This window comes from Prionailurus viverrinus, chromosome X (genome assembly GCF_022837055.1).
Source record: "Prionailurus viverrinus isolate Anna chromosome X, UM_Priviv_1.0, whole genome shotgun sequence".
NCBI classification, from domain to species: domain Eukaryota; kingdom Metazoa; phylum Chordata; class Mammalia; order Carnivora; family Felidae; genus Prionailurus; species Prionailurus viverrinus.
This window is the reverse complement of record NC_062579.1, coordinates 35,746,757-35,766,281: the sequence shown is the minus strand read 5'-3', so window position 1 is coordinate 35,766,281 and position 19,525 is coordinate 35,746,757. Positions and strand designations below refer to the sequence as shown.

Genomic DNA, 19,525 nt, shown 5'->3' with positions numbered 1-19,525 from the left:
GGGGGAGTGGAGAAGGTGAAGGAGTATTTCCCAGAAATGTCAAAGCCTTCCATGCCTCTTTCCCCCACTGAACCAAGTCCTGAAAAATAAGAAGGGGTTACCCAGGCGAAAAAGAGGAAGGAAGGGTGTTTCTCACAGATAATGACATTTACAAAATCCACAGGGGAGAAACCGCAGAGCCTGGTTTGGAAACTGCCAGTGGCTTCTCAGAGCTAGAGTAGACGAGGGGGGGCAACGAAAGGGATGAGGGGTATTGCTAGGCACCCCCCGGACATAGGCTCTGATGGGGCTAAGGAGTTTCACTGCCTTCTGAAGGCTGTGGGAAGGCTAGAATACTGTGGCAGAAGAGTTAACAGGTGCATCACCAGTTACGCAGAGGATGGCTCTAGAGGCAAGATCAGTTAGTTGGTGTGTTTGGTGGTTGTTGTTTTAAAGAAAACCAAGCAGGAAATAATGGGGCCTCAACTGAGCCAAAGGAGGTGGTGACTGAGAGATAACAACGTGTCCAACCAGTAGGACTCCGGGAGGGGCTGGCTGTACTTAAGGGGAGAGGATTCCAAGAAGCCCCTGGCCTGGGCACTCTTGGGTGCATGACGGAATGACAGGGGCTGCGTTTTGTGCCACCTACCCCTGTCTCTGGGGACCCTGATTAGACCGGGGACCGAGCACCTTACAGATATTTAAATCAAGTATAAAAATGAGGGAAGGACAAGAGGGAAGGACTGAGAACGGTGGTTACCCCTGAATGGGTTTTCATGGGGTAGGGGTGGAGGGTGTGGTTTTGGATTCTTCTCGATCGTTTTAACTGCAAAACAAAAGCTGATGTCAATGTAACATTAAGTGGTGTCGCATTTCCGTGAGCACACGGATGTCCCATTGTTTTCTGCAGTCTTGTTGTGCTTGAACTAAATTGAATAAGCAAATGGCAACACAATGGGGTTAGAGTCGGAGGAGCCTGAGGTCTATTAACGGGTTAAACGAGAAAGCAGCGGGCGGGGGGGGGGGGGTTGGGCGGTGTGGGTCTCAGTCTTTGTGCGCACAGCACGTGTGAAGAGCAAAGCCTCGGGGACCTGTTCTCAGCTGGGTGGGTGAAGGTGGGCGGGGGAGGAGGAGCGCGCGAAGCTTCCAGCCCGGCCCCGCCCCGGCCCCGCCCCATTCCGCCCGGCCCCGCCCCTACCGCTCCGGCAGGGCTCCCGCCTGCTGCAGCTCCTCCTCCTTCCGTGACGCCGCCTCCCGTTTCTAGGTAACGAAGGGGGGTTTAAACAACGCTGCCGCTCCCTGCAGGACCCCGTCTTCTCGGCCCCTTAACCCTCGGACGCCGAGAGCCATGGCCCTGCCGCTGCTGCCCGGCAACAGCTTCAACCGCAATGTGAGTAGTGAGGGCGCCCGAGGTCAGAGGTCCTGGCCAGAATCTGGGGCCCAGGTGTGGTCACCTCCCCGGACACAACTCAGCCCTCCCGCTGCTGTTCGACCTGTGGATTGGGCACTACTCGCACCAAACTTTGTAGGCTGGTGAAACCCTTACTCTCTGCGTCCCCCTCCCCGTCTCTCCACTGGCATCTGGATGCTTTAACTACATTTAGATACATAAGGAGAGTCTTTATTTGGCAGGACCCGCCAAGGTAGCCAGTGGTAGTGACGGTGATAACAATCATCGTTACGCATTTAAGGAGTGCCAGGTGTTGTCCTTTAGTCACCCGACGCGCCATTTGATGCGTAGGTGTTATCTTTATTCCCATTTTACAGTTGAAGAAACCGAGGCACAGAGCGATGAGTCACTCACTCACAGGCCGGAGCTACCCAGTTTCGGTGTGAAATTGGGTTTCTTCCAGGCAGCCTGGCTTCACAGCCTAGGTGCCTAGGCGCTGACTTTAATATACCCTGTGTGAAAGAAACACAGTTACTGTTACTAAAGCGAAGAAATCTGGCGCTCTGAGGCTGCCGGGGACAAGTAGGAAACGGTTTATTCCGCCGGCCTGTGAAATTTGATCCTAAACTTTATAGAGGGAAGCATCCAAGCTTGGAGGTGTTCTTCTCTTTGTTTAGAATTGGGAGGCGTTCATTTCATTATTTATTTTTTTGGGGGGACAGAGAGAGACAGAGCATGAACGGGGGAGGGGCAGAGAGAGAGGGAGACACAGAATCGGAAACAGGCTCCAGGCTCTGAGCCATCAGCCCAGAGCCGGACGCGAGGCTCGAACTCACGGACCGCGAGATCGTGACCTGGCTGAAGTCGGACGCTTAACCGACTGCGCCACCCAGGCGTCCCGGGAGGCGTTCATTTCAAAACGAGATAAACCCTTTTGACTTTATGGATTCAGAAGTGTCTGTTTCCAAGTTGTTGGTCCTTCAAGTCCCAGTTTTCTTTGGAGCTTCGGGCCACCGGAGTCTGATCTCCACGGGTCAGTTGGCCGGACCAGCTTGCACTGGTTTGTGCATTTTTTTTTTTTTTTGGCTGAGGGGGTAGGGGCTGGCCTTCCAGCCTAGCACTGTCCTTTGCTGAGAGGAAGCCAGCCACACAGGTAAGACAGACCCCAGAGAGGCAGGGCATGAAAAAAAAAATCCCAGAAGTAAAGAAGCAGGCTGTGTCAGAGTAATTTTGATAAAAATTGTAAGTAATGGGATGATCACAAAACGAACCTCAAGAAACAAAATATTACTAGTATTCCAAAAGCCTCTCCCTCACCGGGCGTTGCTGGATTTAGCAAATTCAAATATATGTCCCCAATACTGCATGGGACCTGCTTATACTAAAAGATTATTTGCGTTTGTCTCAAATTCAAATTTAACTGAACATCTTATATATGTGTATTTTTAAGTTTATTAGAGCGCGCGCACACACACACTCACACACACGAGCAGGTGCATGCATGAGCAGGAGGGGAGCAGAGAGAGCGCAAGAGAATCCCAAGCAGGCTCTACACTGTCAGCGCAGAGCCCGATGCGGGGCTCGAACTCCTGCACCGCGAGATCATAACCTGAACCGAAATGGAGAGTCGAATGCTTAACCGACTGAGCCACCCAGGCGCCCCTGAACATCTTCTGTGTTACGTGGCAACCCTACGTATCCCCCTTTCTGGTCATTACCCCTTTCCTACTGTCCAGAGTTAACCATCCTGGCTGCCCGTGCCTATAGTTAAGTTCTGTTTGCTTTTCATAAATGTCTGGTGTCCTTTTGTGACTTGAGTTTTTTGAAGCTCAGTATTGTTTGTGAGATTTGTTTATGCGGCTGTCTGTGGAGGTCATTTGCACATTTTCATTGCTCTTTAGTATTCCATTGTGTGAGTATGACATTTATATCCTCCTTTTAGTCTTGAGAAGAGATTTGGTATGTTTGGGGTTATTAAGAAGAGGTTGTTCACGTCTGTTGGTACAATCACTAGATCATATGGTTTTTATCCGTTCAGCTTTAGTACACACTATCAAAGTGCATCTGCCGTTTTAAATATCCACTGGCGTTTTATGTTCCTGTCTCTCCACATTCTAACACTCAATATTGTTGGTCTTTCACGTTTTACTTATTTTGATCGGCGAGTGTAGCGAATCTGCACCCAACCTGATTCCTAAGGAACTTGAGCATGAATTTACACCTTTATCGGTCATTTCTCTTTTGTGTAGTGTCTGTGTATGTCTTGTCTAATTTTCTACTAGGTTGCCTCTCCCCTCCCCCCCCCTTTTTTTTTTTACTTCTATAGGTTTTGGGTAGGACTCTTTCTGTCAGACATCTGTGTTGCAAACCTCTTCTTGTCTGTGGTTGGCGTTTTCACTTACTTAGTGGTGTGTTTGATGAGTAATTATTCCTTTAGATTAGTGGTTTTTGTTTCCTCTTGAAGAAATTGCTCCTTATGCCAAGTTCATGGTATTTTTCTGTGTTATCTGTTGGAAATTTTGTTTTTACCTTTCACATTTATTTAGTTTTGTGTTTGTCCATTTATTTTTGAGAGAGACACAAACAGCGCGAGCAGAGGAGGGTCGGGGAGAGAGAGAATCCCAAGGAGGCTCCGCACTGTCAGTGCAGAGCCCGACATGGGGCTAGAACTCTCAAAACCGGGAGATCGTGACCTGAGCTGAAACTGAGAGTTGGACACTTAATCGACTGAGCCACCCAGGTGCCCCTTACCTTTGACATTTAGATTTCTAATCTAACTAGTAAAAATGTGTCTGTGTGTGTGTGTGTGTGTGTGTGTGTGTGTGTGTGTGTGAGAGAGAGAGAGAGAGAGAGAGAGAGAGAAAAGAAGTAGGGGGTCAGGTTGTATTTTTTCCCATATGGATATTCAGTTGACCCAGAACCATTTGTTCAAGGATACAATTCAATTGATTCGTGAATGGACAGCATCCAGTTGAGCAGACAGAAAAGAGCTCCGAAGAACTGTCCCGGGAGGACCAAGACGTTTCATAGGCAGAAGGGGAACGTTATACTAGGCAAAAATTGAATTGGTTACCATTAAGTTATTTTCTTTTTACGGGGTGGCAGATTACCTAACTAGTGCTGATCGGGAGATTCATGATTGGCTGGTTTGAGATTCTCTTTCTGGGATAGCCCAAACTGTAAGTTAAGTTTCAGTTCGTGACCTGGGGCTTAGCATGATCGGCTCCATTTAGGGCCTGCTGTCTTGTCTTTTTAACACAGTTTCTCTACTTCTCTGCCATAGGGATCCAAATACACGTGGGTCGGCTTCTAGATGCGCGAGTGTATTTGAAAAAAAGTATTTACTTGATGCCTCAGACCAGTAGGAGCGTGTGCGTGCGAGCGCGCGCTTAGGGAATGACCGTATACTTACTAGATACCTCGGGCTGTCATTTAACGAATCAGTATTTGTATATTGGGCGTCCTTGTCTGTGTCCAAATCAGATGGCTGCATTAAAAAAAAAAAATTGTTACACTAACCTTGGTACGGATTGTGTTGTCAAAAAGTGGTTATTTTAAAAAGTTGTACTTAGTTAAAAGATCAGACATTGTGTGGTGCCTAGAATGGTCAAAAAGTCAGTGAGAGCCAAATCCGCCCCCCCCCCCCCCCGTTTTTAATCAGTCCCCACCTCGTGCCTATTACAGAGTCTTGCGTGCTGAATTCAATTGTCAAGAGAAAAACCTTGGCCTCCTGGAGATAGCATAATTACTGGTTGTTTGGGTTTAAAATTCTAACACAAGCTAACTTTCCCTGCTTTTCTTAGAAATTAAAAAAGGAATTTGTTTCTCCCCTTAATTAGCTGCTGGTAGTCAGTCGTGAGCAATTGATTGATTGCTGCCCACAGCTAGGCGATGTGCAGCCTATATTTCTCTGAAATACGAGAAGTATTTCTAAAAGACACGCATTTGTACACATTGATGACATTGAAATTGTTCGGATGTGAACTAATTGAAAACCTTAGGGAAAGGTCACAGCTAAATTCCAGACCCACGGTATATTTTTCCAACAATTTACAGGCTGGGTTTATTTTGAGCTAAGAGAATTCCCGGTATATTGTTCAAAATAATAGGGTCTTAAAAAGGACATTTCCAGCCAGAGCTGAAAATCTTTTCCACGGAATTTTGGACAGATGTGTGTATAGCTGATCCTGAATGCCCCTTATGAATAATGAGTACACTTTGTGTTTTTTGTATGAGGCTATCTTGCTACCATCTTGGGAGGGTTTGTTGTAAATAGTCCATTTCTAATTGATGGTGCAGCAACTGTTTCCTTAAGAAGAAAAACAAAATTATTGGAATTCACAGCAGTAGAATGAAACAAATTCAGAATCTCCCTGCCTCTCTTACAAAAGGGTGTGGGCAATATCTTGAAATTTATTTTTACCTAGACTAATATACGCCTATTTACTAATCTATAAGGAAATCACCTTGGGGAAATTTACTAGCCACGTAAAAAACAGCTGAAGGGCACACTAGGCATAATACCTAGTATACATATTGACTTCATCATGTGATGTTAGATAAATCCATTTAAATTTAGCTCAATGACAAAGATAATAGTAAAACAATCACTTTATTCACAAGGTGGAGGGTTTTCCCGATCCAAAGTTCTGCTTACAGATTTCCTGGTTATGGTCTTCGTGGTCAATTCGATTGCCTTAAAATAAACTACATCAGGTGCAAACCCCTCAACCTGACGCCAAGCCCATTGGAGTTTGCCAGTCACGTTATAAGACCAATTTAATGAATCATGACCAGCATTAAAAAAAAAAAAAATGGACTAGAAAAGAATAAAAAATCATGAGTAGTGCATGATGCATGGGAACAGTTCAGTATTGTTTCATGAACGTTTGCTCCTGTAACACGTGTGCGTGTGAACTGGGTTGCACTAAAACCTGTTTGTTATTGTGGTTAAAGAGTGGGAAATACTCTCTCATTAGAGCGGTCTCCACAGTTCTTGCCTCTATTTTATTTTAATTTTTCAAATGCTTATTTTTGAGAGAGCACAAGCAGGGGGAGGGGTAGTGAGGGGGGACAGAAGATCCAAAGTGGGCTCTGTGCTGACAGCAGGGAGCCTGATGTGGGGCTTAAACTAACGAACGGTGGGATCATGACCTGAGCTGAAGCCGGGCACTCAACCAGCTGAGCCACTCAGGTGCCTCTCTTGTCTCTGTTTTTTGTTTTTTTTATTTTTTTATTTTTTTATTTTAATGTTTGTTTATTTTTGAGACAGAGTGTGAGTGGGGGAGGGACAGAAAGAGAGGGAGACAGAATCCGAAGCAGGCTCCAAGCTCCGAGCCGTCAGCACAGAGCCTGACGTGGGGCTCGAACTCCTGAACCATGAGATCATGACCTGAGCTGAAACTGGACACTTAACTGACTGAACCACCCAGGCGCCCCTCTTGTCTCTATTTTAAATTCAGATGTTCAGTTTCCTTCTAGGCCAGATCTAGTCTCTTACCCTTTAGGAAGCCTCAACAGATCCTAGTTAGATTTTTTTCAATTGCTGCAAAATTCATATAAAATTAACCACTGACAATTTTAAAGTGTACCTACCATTCAGTGGCATTTGATGCCTTCACCAAATGTTTTGCGACGATCACCTTTATCTAGTTCAAAGACATTGTGATCATCCCAGATTTGAATCTTTTTACCTTTTCAGCTCTGGGGGGACTCCTGTGTACAAGTGATTTGTACAGCCCATGGTATGATAGCATGATCCATGAATTGTTGATGAAATGATCCAGTAATAATGGTCTCTTCTCTGTAAAGGCTAGTCAGTTTCTGTGGATTTGTTGATTTCAGTCCACTTACCTGCTCTGTGTGGTTTTCCCTTTCCTGCAAAGGATGCCAACTGTAACGGAAGGTGGGGAGCATCGTAGAGGAAACTTTAGGGGCTTTTTCTTTACTGTAAAATTTCCTACTTGATTCTTTCCCCTGTTTCCCTTATCCAAGTAGTTTCTACTGTAGAGGGCCCTAGTAAGGTTTGAAATGTGGTACATGGGATCAGCAAAAGTCGTTTTCCTTCCTATTTAAAGCTAAAAATGGGGGCGCCTGGGTGGCGCAGTCGGTTAAGCGTCCGACTTCAGCCAGGTCACGATCTCGCGGTCCGTGAGTTCGAGCCCCGCGTCAGGCTCTGGGCTGATGGCTCAGAGCCTGGAGCCTGTTTCAGATTCTGTGTCTCCCTCTCTCTCTGCCCCTCCCCTGTTCATGCTCTGTCTCTCTCTGTCCCAAAAATAAATAAAACGTTGAAAAAAAAATAAAAAAAAAAAAAAAGCTAAAAATGACCAGTTTTTCTTGAAAAGCAAATACGCAATCAAGCTTAGCTTACGTACGTTTCTTTCCTTTTTATACATTAAAAAATTTCATAAGGCAGCATAATACATTTCTGTTCAATAACGGTTTTAATCTGAGATGGGGTTTACTTTTTTAAAAAGTAGGCTCAGCTGATTTACTTTAAATGAAGGTTGTAAATTCATTTTAATTAATGCTGTTTACACCATGAAAACACATTCACAGTGTTAAATAAGTTACTGAAACCATATGGCAAAGCGATAGGAATAAAAACCTAGCCTAAGACTTATTTATTGAAAGTTTATTTTGAGAGAGAGAGAGAGGGAGAGAGAGAGAGGGAGAGAGGGAGAGCTTGAGTAAAGGCGGGGCAGAGAGAGAGGGAGACAGGATCCCAAGCAGGCTCTGTGCTGTCAACGCAAAGCCCAACGTGGGGCTCGAACCTTCCAACCTGGAGGTCATGACCTGAGCTGAAATCAAGAGTTGGATGCTCAGCCAACTGAGCCACCCAGGTGTCCTGAGTTTTGAGAGTTCTTTAAACATTCTGGATACAAGTCCATTGTTGGATATGTGCTTAGCAAATATTGTCTCCCAGTCTGTGGCTCGAATTTTCATTCTCTTAAAACAAGGCTAGAAAATATGCATACATTTTTAAAGATAAGATACAACATGAATCCAAACTGATATTTCCAATGCAAATGAAGGATTATAAGGTTTTTATTTAACTTCTTTGATTCTGTATTTATCTTTTACTTATATTGAGAATCTTGATTCATAAGGATGTTAGCATAATTATTTTCTTACTTTATCCTACCATAAGGATATACATCCATATAATAGTTTCTGATCAATAATAACATTATTAACAATTTGAGTTTTGAAATGGTTTCAGATATCTTTGTAGTTCTTTTGTTTTATATATTGCATTAGGAATGTATGGTCAAGTTGTTATTTTTTTTTAATTTTTTTTATTAAAAAAAATTTTTTTTTTCAACGTTTATTTATTTTTGGGACAGAGAGAGACAGAGCATGAACGGGGGAGGGGCAGAGAGAGAGGGAGACACAGAATCAGAAGCAGGCTCCAGGCTCCGAGCCATCAGCCCAGAGCCCGACGTGGGGCTCGAACTCACGGACCGCGAGATCGTGACCTGGCTGAAGTCGGACGCTTAACCGACTGTGCCACCCAGGTGCCCCTGTTATTATTTTTTTAACATTTATTTTTGAGAGACAGAGTGCGAGTAGGGGAGGAGCAGAGAGAGGAGGAGACACAAAATCTGAAGCAGGCTCCAGGCTCTGAGCCATCAGTATAGAGCCCCACGTGGGGCTCAAACCCGTGAACCTTGAGATTATGACCTGAGCCAAAGTCGGATGCTTAACTAGCCGACTGAGCCACCCAGGTGCCCCAAATTATTGTTTAAAAAAAATTTTTTTTTAATGTTTGTTTATTTTTGAGACCGAGAGAGACACAGAGTGTGAGCGGGGAAGGGGCAGAGAGAGAGGGAGACACAGAATCCGAAGCAGGCTCCAGGCTCTGAGTTGTCCGCACAGAGCCCGATGTGGGGCTCGAACTCACGAACCACAAGATCGTGACCTGAGCCGAAGTCTGACGCTTAACCGACCGAGCCGCCCAGGTGCCCCAGTGGGTTTTAATTTCACTGAAATGATTCCTGATAATTATGGTTAGGTCACCAGCTCAGTACCCAGTTAGGTTTGTTTGTTCTATTTTGCTGTTGCTTTTTAACTTTAAGAACTTTGTTTTATTATGGTGTAATACGAAAACATTTATAGGGTTTCAAAGTCAAATTTACAAAGTGAGGTGCATTTAGACAAGTACAGCTTTTATCCCTGTTCCTTTAATCTTGCTATCTCCCCCCTTCTCTCTATAAGTGACTTAACCCAAAACTTCCATTTTTTATTTTATTTTTTGTTTTAAAACAGCAAATTATAATGGTGTATACTCCATTCGCAGCTGCGTAGTCCTCTGTTGTGTGCACATACCAGGGTTTACTCAACGCATCCCCTTTTGATGTGTAGTTGCATTTTTTCCCCAGTCTTTTGCTATCATGAGTATTGCTGCAATAAATAGCCAAAGTTGTGCTTCAGAAGAAATGACTGAAAAAGTAAAAAGGCTGCCTACGATATGGGAGAAAATACCTGCAAAGTATATATGTGATGAGAGCAACACACACACAATGAAATCAAGTGCAGGGAAGAAAGCAACCAATATTCCCTTGTATCATAAAGGTGGGAAGGGAGGAGGGCACAGGCTTTGGAGTCAGAGAGGGCTGAATTCTAATCCCGGGGTGTCTATATCTGAATTCTGTAACTCAGAGCCCCGGTGAGCTATTATTACTCTATACCGCCTAGGACGGGTATGACAAAAAAAAGACAGTAACAAGTGGTGACAGATGTGGAGATACTGGAATCCTCGTGAGTTGCTGGTAGGAATATAAAATCGTGTTGCTGCCATGGAAAAGTCTGTGGTTTGACAAAAGTTGAAACGGATAGTTACTGGGGTGCCTGGGTGGCTCTATCAGTTAAGCATCCGACTTCGGGTTAGGTCATGATCTCGCTGCTCATGGGTTTGAGCCCTGTGTGGGGTTCTACTGACAGCTCAGAGCCTGGAGCCTGCTTCGGATTCTGTCTCCGTCTCTCTCTGCCCCTCCCCTGCTCATGCTCTGTCATGCGTTTTCTCTCTCTCTCTCTCTCTGAAATATAAATAAAACATAAAAAGTAGACCTAGAGTTACTATATGATGTAGCACGCCCAGGTGTATACCCACGAGAAAAGAAAACCTGTATCTACAAAAAAAGAAAAAAGGGAACGTGAACGTTTATAACAACATTATTCGTAATGGTCAAAATGTAGAAATAAGCCAGATGTCCGTCAGCTGATGAACGGATAAATAAAATGTGGCCTATCCATCCAATGGAATATTATTCGGCTACAAAACTAACGATACATGGGGCTCCTGGGGGGCTCAGTAAGTTAAGCATCCGACTCTTCATTTTGGCTCAGGTTCTTGATCTCCCGGTTCATGAGATCAAGCCTCATGTTAGGCTCTGTGCTGACAGTGGAGCCTGCTTGGGATTCTCTTTTTTCCCTCTCCGTCTGCCCCTCCCTCTCTCGCGCTCTCTCAAAATAAATATTTAAACAATCTACTGACACGTGCTACGACGTGAATGCACCTCACAAACACACCGCACACCGTATGCAAAGAACTGCGTGTTGTATGATCCCATTTATGTGACAGGTGCAAAATATGCAAATCTGTAGAGGCAGAAAGTAGATGAGTGGTTGGTTGCCTAGGCCAGTGGGCGGGGGGGGGGGGGGGGAGGAGGGAATAAAATGGGAGTGAGGGCTTATGGGAATGAGGTTTCTTTTGGGGATGATGAAAGTGTTTCTAACTTTGCACAACTTTGTAATTGTAGTTAAACTCCATTGAGTTGTGTATTTTAAATGGGTGAGCTTTATGGTATATAAACTATAATTCAATAAAACGGTTAGAAAATAAATAGCCAAAGAAAGGAATCGGTGGCAAGGAATCGCTGGACAGACCGATGGGAGATATCCAGCGCTATTCCTAACTGTTCATTTGGGGCTCGGGAATCAGAGTCACTCTGCCTCTTCGGGAATCAAACACGTAACTTTGGTTGCTTTTGTATTCTGTTCTGGACTTTATAGCTGTGTCACTTGGGAGAGATCCTTTGGGCTCTCTCCTTGACAGAATACCTGACTCACAGTGGCTTAAGCCAAATCGATTTTTCTCATTGGAAGAACTCCAGGGGTGTGTCGGTTTTAGGTTTGGGCAGTGGCTGATGAATGTCATGAAGGGCTCAGACTCTTTTTATCTCTCCGTTCTGTCATCATTAGAAGGTTGGCTTTGCTTTCCCGGCTCTGTGGCCTCATGGTTGCCAGGTGGTTGCTTCAGCTCCAGCCATCACAACTTCTCATAACCATGTTCAAGACCAGTAGGAAGGAGAGGGAGGCAAAAAGACTCTTATATCCGAAAACAAAGTGTTGCCCACCCCCCACCCCCAGATTTCCCCCTTACGTCTTGAGTCACACGGTCTCCTTTGCCAAAGGGGTATTGGGAACTTGATTTTTCACCATCTATTTTTGGACCTGGGAAAGACAAAAAGCAGTAAATAATGGCTTTGGGGAGCTCACAAACTTTTGTGACATTCCTCAGCTGACCGAAGAGACTGTGCTCGATTGCTCTTCGGGTCGCCTTTCCTTACCCTTAGAAGGTGCATGTCGATTGCCTCTGTCCACCTGTAGCAGCCATGCCTAAAAGCCCGAAGGCATCGTCGCAGTTTGGGAGAATCCCCTCCGGAATTAGCTTCTTGCTTGTGTCTTCCGCTCCGGACCAGAGCATTTCTTATTTTAGCAACAGTAAATATAAGCGGGGAAGAAAGTCCTTGGCTTTTGTGGCTTAAATGGGCTTCCACAAAGCGGCCGGGAGAGCATGAAAATGTCCGGTACAAGTTGTGACTCAAAGCCTCTCCTGTGGCCCGTTGTGCCATGCAGAGGGACACTTCTCTCTTCCTCGTTGGCCTCCAGTTTGGCTTTTTGTGGAAGCCGCACATTTTCCCCTGAGCATTCATTTAGGCAGGGCCCCTTAAGAGGCCAGTCACCCGACGACAGGATTCTAGATCCTCACGAGTGCAAATGTAAAGGGATTTCTTGGGCCACTTCCTGAGAAGTTTATCCTGTGACTATAGCCGTAGAGAGGGCAGAGCCCGCTCTGGAGAGGAGGGCGTCCCCGAAGCATAAGGAAGTGGGAGGTGGGCATTTTCACTCCCTCCCTCATTAACCAGGCCCTCAGATATCTGAATTCGACCTGGAAATGCTCTACTGTGACAAAGTGACCGGCGTGGCCAGCTGAAGGCCAAACTAACCCTGCGCTTCATCCCCAAGGAGGGGATGGTCACCGTTCCTAGAGTTTTGGGGGCCAACAGGTCGGTTCACATGGCTTACAGTTAAGTTAGACTACCTGTTGTTCATCACATGAGTTTGGCAGTTGAAACAGAAATGGTGGTTTTATCATTTATGGGACTATTTCCATCTCATTTTGGGGAGACTTAAATCCTTTCTTGCTCGTCTGTGTTCATGTTCATACTTCATGCTTTATACAAAGGCACCTGTGTGGGATGTTTCCTAGTCACCAAGGGAAGTGGACCCTCTCCTTGGTTTTATTGTTAATTGAAATTTTTGCTGCGGAAATTCTAGATTCGCGTGTAGTTCTAAGAAATAATAGTTCACGTGTAGTTCTAAGAGGGATCCCGTGTACCCTTTACTCAGTTTCCCATTGGTAACGTTTTGCAAAAAACTGTAGTATAATAGCACAACCAGATAGTAACGTTCCGATAACCCACGGATCTTAAGATTTCCCCAGCTTCGGGGCACCTGGGTGGCTCAGTGGGTTAAGCGTCCAGACTCTTGATTTTGGCTCAGGTCATGATCTGACAGTCCATGAGTTCAAGGACCACGTTGGGCTCTGTGCTAACAGTGCGAAGCCTGCTTGGGATTCTTTCTCTCCGCTTCCCCCCCCCCCCAAAAAATAAATAAATAAACATTAGAAGGTAAAAGATTTCCCCAGCTTTACTTATACTCATTTGCGTCTGTGCATTTAGTCTATACGTTTCATCACATGTGTAGGTTGCTGTGGTCACCCGGACAGGGAAGATACAGACCAGTTCCATCATCACAGGGATCCGTCCTGTTGCCCTTTGATAACCCCACCCACCCCCACCCACATCCTTCCCATCAACTGCCAACTCCCTTCCCCCACCCACCCCCCATGCTGATATCTCTGACTCTTGGCGACCACTAATCTGTTCTCCATTTCTTTCTTTAAAAAAAAATTTTTTTTTTAATGTTTATTGCTGAGACAATGCGAGAGACAGAGTGCAAGCGGGAGAGGGGCAGAGAGCGAGGGAGACACAGAATCTGAAGCAGGTTCCAGGCTCTGAGCTGTCAGCACAGAGCCCGACGCGGGGCTCGAGCTCACAAACCGTGAGATCATGACGTGAGTCGAAGTTGGACGCCTAACCGACTGAGCCACCCGGGCGCCCCCACGTGTGCTCATTTTCTGAGAGAAACGTCCAAGAGTGCAATTGCTGGGTCATACGGTAATTACATGTTCAGTTTTATAAAAAAAAAACAAAAGCAAACTTACCAAGCTAATTTTGAGAGTGTGTGTACCATTTCACATTCCCAAGAGCAGCACGTGAGTGATGTGGTTTGTCTACATCCTCGTCAGCATTTAGTGTTGTCACTGTTTTTTATTTTAGCTGATAGGCAGTGTAGGGATATCGGACTGTGGGCTTAAATTGGCATTTCTCTGATGGCTTATGTATGAGTTGAATATCTTTTCATGTGCTTATTTTCCATCTGTGTATCCACCTTGGTGAAATGTCTGTTTATATCTTTTGCCTGTTTCTAATTGGATTGTGTTTTCACTGTTGAGCTTTGAGAATTCTTTATATATTCTAGATACTAGCCCTTCATCTAAGATGTGGTTTGCACATATTTTCTCCCAGTCTGTAGCTTGTCTTTTCATCCCGTTAACTGTCTCTTTGCATAGCAAAAAAGTTTCTAATTTTGATGAGGTCCAATTTATCAATTTTTCTTTTTATGGATCAGGCTTTTGACGTTAAGTCTCAGAACTCTCTGCCCAGCTCTGGATTCTGAAGATTTTCTCCTATGTTTTTTCCTAAAATTTTCATAGTTTGACATGTTCTCTTCAAGGCTGTGATCCATTTCGAGTTGATTTTTGTATACGGTGTGATGTTTAGGTCATGATCCGTTTCATTTTGGCCACGGTTATCTAATTACTCCACCATTTGTTGAAAAGGTTATCCTTCCTCTATTGAATTGTGCTTTGCACCTTTGTGAAAACTCGTTTGAGCATTTTGGAGCGTTCGCTGTTCTGTTCTGTTGGTCTATGTGTCCACCCTTCTGCCAATCCTACTGTTTTGATCACTATGGTAATACAGTAAACCTTAATATCAGGTTATAGTGATTCCTTCCGCTTTTCTTTCGTAAGTATCTTCTGGGTCTAGAGCCCGTACCTTCCGTAGGAATTTGAGAATAAACTTGTCTGTGTCTACAAATAACTTTGCTGGGATTTTGATAGGAATTGCAGTAAACTTCTAGATCATTTTGGGGAGAATTGGCATCTTTACTACGTAGAGTCTCCCCATCCGTGAGCCTGCTACGTCTCTCCATTTCTTCAGGTTGTCTTTGATTTTTTTCACCAGCATTTTGTACTTTTCAACCCACGGATCCTGTATGTGCTGCATATTTCATTTTTCTCTGGAGAGAATGTAAATGACATCGTGTCTTAAATTTCCGTTTCATGGGGTGCCTGGGTGGTTCAGTTGGTTAATTTGACCAACTCTTGATTAGGACTCCGGTCGTGATCTCACAGTTCATGAGTTCAAGCCCGGCATCGGGCTCTGTGCTGACAGTGTGGAGCCTGCTTGGGATTCTCTCTCTGTTCCTCCTGTGCACACTCTCTCTCTCTCTCTCTCTCTCTCAAAATAAATAAATAAACTTAAAAAAATAAATTTGTTTCATATGTCCAGCATTAGCATATAGAAGTGTGATTGACTTTTGTGTGTCGATTGGCATCCTGTGACCCTGCTGAATTCAATTATTACTTGGAGGAATTTTTCTTTTTTTGTAAATTCCGTGAATTGTTTTTTACATGAACAATCTTGTCACCTACAAATAGGGACAATTCCTTTTCTTCCTTTCCCAGCTAGTATCCCTTCGTTATTACTTTTTTTTTTGCCTTTCATGGTGGGTAGAACTTCTAATAATGTGTTGAATCAGAGCATGAGAGCAGACATTCTTGCTTTTTGTTCTTTAAAAAAACTTTTAATTTAAAATTTGACTTTATTATTTTTTTATATAATTTATTGTCAAGTTAGCTAACATACAGTGTAGACAGCGTGCTCTTGGCTTCGGGAGTAGATTCCCATGATCTGTGACTTACATATATAACACCCAGTGCTCATCCCAACAAGTGCCTTCCTCAATGCCCATCACCCATTTTCCTTTGATCTTGATCTTGGGAGAACATTGAGTCTTTCACTATGAAGTATGTTAGCTATAGGTTTTTTTGTGGATGCCCTTTATCAAATCATTCCCCTGTATTCTTAACTTTTGGGGGGTCTTTATCATGAATGGGTGTTGGATTTTATCGAATGTGTTTAACCTGTATTAATTGATACTAACATTTGAGTTTTCTATTTGTTGATATGGTAGATTACATTGATTTTTTTTTTTTCAAATGTTAGCCAGCCTTGCATAACAAATATCCCATGGTCATAGTGTATAATTCTTTTATACAGTGCCAGGCTCCGTTTGCTTTTTTTTTTTTTTCTTTTTTTCTTTGTGGCAGATTTTTTCATTTATGTTCATGAGAGATTTTGGTCTGTAGTTTTCTTTTTTTTTTTTTTTGAACTGTTTCTCCGGTTTGGGTATCAAGATAATACTGACTTCATAAAATGAATTGGGGAGACTTCCCTCCTCCTTATTTTCAGGAAGACAGTGTACAAAATTGGTGCTAATTTTTGTTTAAATATTCTCCAGTAAAGCCAGCGGGGCATAGGGGTTGCTTTTTGGCCTTAGTTATTTATTATTGTGTTTTGGCTATTAGTTACAAACTCAGGCTCTTTATTAATTTATTTTTAAATTTTATTTGCATGTTTTAATTGTTTTTTTTGATGTTTTTATTTATTTTTGAGACAGAAAGCAGGAGCTGGGGAGGGGCAGAGGGAGAGGCAGACAGGAAGTGAAGTGGGCTCTGTGTTGATATCACAGAGCCCAGTGTGGGGCTCGAACTCACAAGCCCTGAGATCATGACCTGAGCTGAAGTCGGACACTCAGCTGACTGCACCACCCAGGTACCCTATAAATTCAGGCTCTTTAGAGGTTACTATTCAGATTATTTCATCTTGACTGTATTTGGTAGTTTATGGTTTTGAGAAATTGGTTCCATTTTATTTTATTAAAAAAATTTTTTTTAATGTTTATTTGTGTGTGTGTGAGAGAGAGAGAGAGAGAGAGAGAGAGAGAGAGACAGAGTGTGAGTGGGGGAGGGGCAGAGAGAGAGGGAGACACAGAATTCAAAGCAGGCTCCGGGCTGTGAGCTGTCAGCACAGAGCCCGTCACGGGGCTCGAACTCACAGACTGTGAGATCATGACCTGAGCCGAAGTCAGACGCTCAACTGACTGAGCCACCCACGTACCCCTATTTTATGTTTTTTTATTTTAGAGAGAGCACAAGCTGGGGAAAGGGGCAGAGGGGGGGGAGAGAGAGAGAGAGAGAGAGAGAGAGAGAGAGAGAATGAATGAATGAATGAATGAATGAATCCTAAGCAGGCTCTTTGCTCACCACGGAACCCGACGCGGGGCTCCATCCCACAATCCTGGGATCGTGACCTGAGCTGAAATCAAGAATAGGACACTCAACTGACCGAGCCACCCAGGTGCCCTGGTTCCGTTTTTTCAAGTTGTTGAATTTATGTGCGTAAAGTTGGTCAGAGTGTTCCCTCATTATCTTTTTAATGGCCATGGCATCTGTGAAGATAACCCCTATTTCATTTTTATATTGGTGATTTGTATCTTAACTCTTTTGAAAAATGTTTCAGTCTTGCTGGAGATTAGTTTTACTAATATGTATTTTTTTATTATTTTGTTTTAAAATTTTTTAAATTTATTTTTGAGAGAGAGCGAGTGCACGTGCACACGCATGGGAGGGACAGAGAGAGAGAGGGAGACACAGAATCTGAAACAGGCTCCAGACTCTGAGCTGTCAGCACAGAGCCCGACACAGGGCCCGAACCCACGAACCGTGAGATCATGACCCGAGCCAGAGTCAGATGCTTCACCGACTGAGCCACCCAGGCACCCCACTAATAAGTATTTTTTGAAGAACAAATTTTGTATTTGATGGATGTTTCTCTGTTTTCCTATTTTTATCAGTTTCACTGATTTCTGCTCTAATCTTTATTATTTCCTTCTTTGTGCTTGCTTTTATTTCACTGTTCTTTTTCTAGTTTCTCGAAGTAGTAACGTAGGGTATTGATTTGACACCTTTCTTCATTTCTTTTTCTTTCTTCTTTTTTTTTTAATGCTTATTTATTTTTGAGAGACAGAGAGCATGAACAGGGGAGGGGCAGAGAGACAGGGAGACACAGAATCCCAAGCAGGCTCCAGGCTCCGAGCCATCAGCACAGAGCTTGACGCAGGGCTCGAACCCACAAAGCACGAGATCACGAACTGACCTGAAGTCGGACGTTTCACCCATTGAGCCACCCAGGCGCCCAAGACCTTTCCTAATTCCTGACACCAGTATTTAGTGCTAAATTTCCTCAACGCTGTTTTAGCTGCATCCCACATATTTTGATAGGTTGTATTTTCATTTTCTTTCAGTTCCGTGTGTTTTCTAAACTTACTTTTGAGATTCCCTCTTTGACCCATACACTATTTAAAAGTGTTGTTGAATTTTCAAATATTTGGAGATTTTTTTCCCTGTTGTCTTTCTGTTCTCGATTTCTAGTTTGATTCCATTATCAGCAGAGAATACAGCGGTTATGATTTTAACTCTTTTAAATTTGCCAAAGCTGCTCTTAGGGTCCGGGATGCGGTCTGTGTTGGTGAATGTTCCAGGTGCACTTGAGAAGGGTATGTATCCTGCTGTCGTTGGTCATATGTGTTGGTTGCGGTCCCCAACTCTGACTGTGGATTTGTCTATTTCTCCTCTTTATCGGTTTTGCTTCACCTATTTTGAGGCGCTGTTGCTTGGTGCACACACATCTAAGTTTGTTGTGTCTTTCTGGTGGATCGATTCTTTTATCCTTGTAAATGTCTCTATTCTCTCTAGTAATTCTCTTTGCCCCGCAGTCTAGTGTATCAGATACTGATATAGCCGCTTTTGCTGTCTTACAACTGGTATTTGCCTGGCGTGTCTTTTTTTCATATTCTTTACTTTCAGCTGACTTACGTCCTTGAATTTGAAATCAGTTTCCTGTGAATAGCAAGTAGTTGGTGATGCTTTATAAATGCACCCTGCAAATCTCTTTTGATTACTGTATTTAGATCATTTACACTTAAGCTGATTATTGATGTGTTAATGCTTATGTCTGATATATTGTTTCTGTTTCTTTCCTTTGTCTCTCTTCTTTTCCCATGGGATACTGAAACATATTTTTTTTTTTTTTTTAGGATTCCATCTTGATTTATTTATAGTATTTTTGGGTATATAGCTTCCAAAAATTTTTTATTATGGAAGTATAGTTGACATGCAATGTTATATTAGTTTCTGGTATACAGTATAGTGACTGAGAGGTACAAACTTCCATTTGTAAAATAAATAAGTCACAGGGATGAAAAGTACAGCATGGGGAACTCAGCCAGTAATATTGTAATGACATGGTGACCACGCTTAACTGTGGTGACAGTTATGTGATGTGTAGAATTGTCAAGTCACTATGTTGAGTGTATCTCGTTTTTTTAAAATATTTTTTTAATGTTTATTTTTGTGTCTAAGAGAGAGAGCAAGAGAGAGAGAGAGGGGCGGGGAAGGACCGAGAGAGAGGAGGACAGAGGATCCAAAGCGGGCTCTGTGCTGACAGCAGAGAGCCTGATGCAGGGCTCAAACTCCGGAAACCGTGAGATCATGATCTGAGCCGAAATCGAAGAGTCTGATGTTTAACTGTCTGAGCCACCCGAGCACCCCAAGCGTATCTCTTAGCATAGTTTCCCTGGTGGTTGTTCTGGATTTCATAGTATATATGTGTGAATTACATG

General features: G+C 43.6%; 1 protein-coding gene across 2 annotated transcripts in view; it reads left to right on the top strand.

The window, feature by feature from the left end:
• Positions 1–1,278: 1,278 nt before the first annotated feature.
• EFHC2 (EF-hand domain containing 2) overlaps positions 1,279–19,525 on the top strand; it is a 202,536-nt gene continuing 184,289 nt past the window's right edge. Inside the window, exons 1-2 of one of the 2 annotated variants that reach the window (XM_047844970.1) lie at positions 1,355–1,369; positions 18,340–18,400. In XM_047844970.1, coding sequence (XP_047700926.1) covers positions 18,377–18,400 — 24 coding nt within the window. In that variant the 5' untranslated portion in view covers positions 1,355–1,369; positions 18,340–18,376. Of the gene's footprint in view, positions 1,370–18,339; positions 18,401–19,525 lie in introns of both variants that reach the window. The other variant, XM_047844969.1, reaches the window with a different exon arrangement.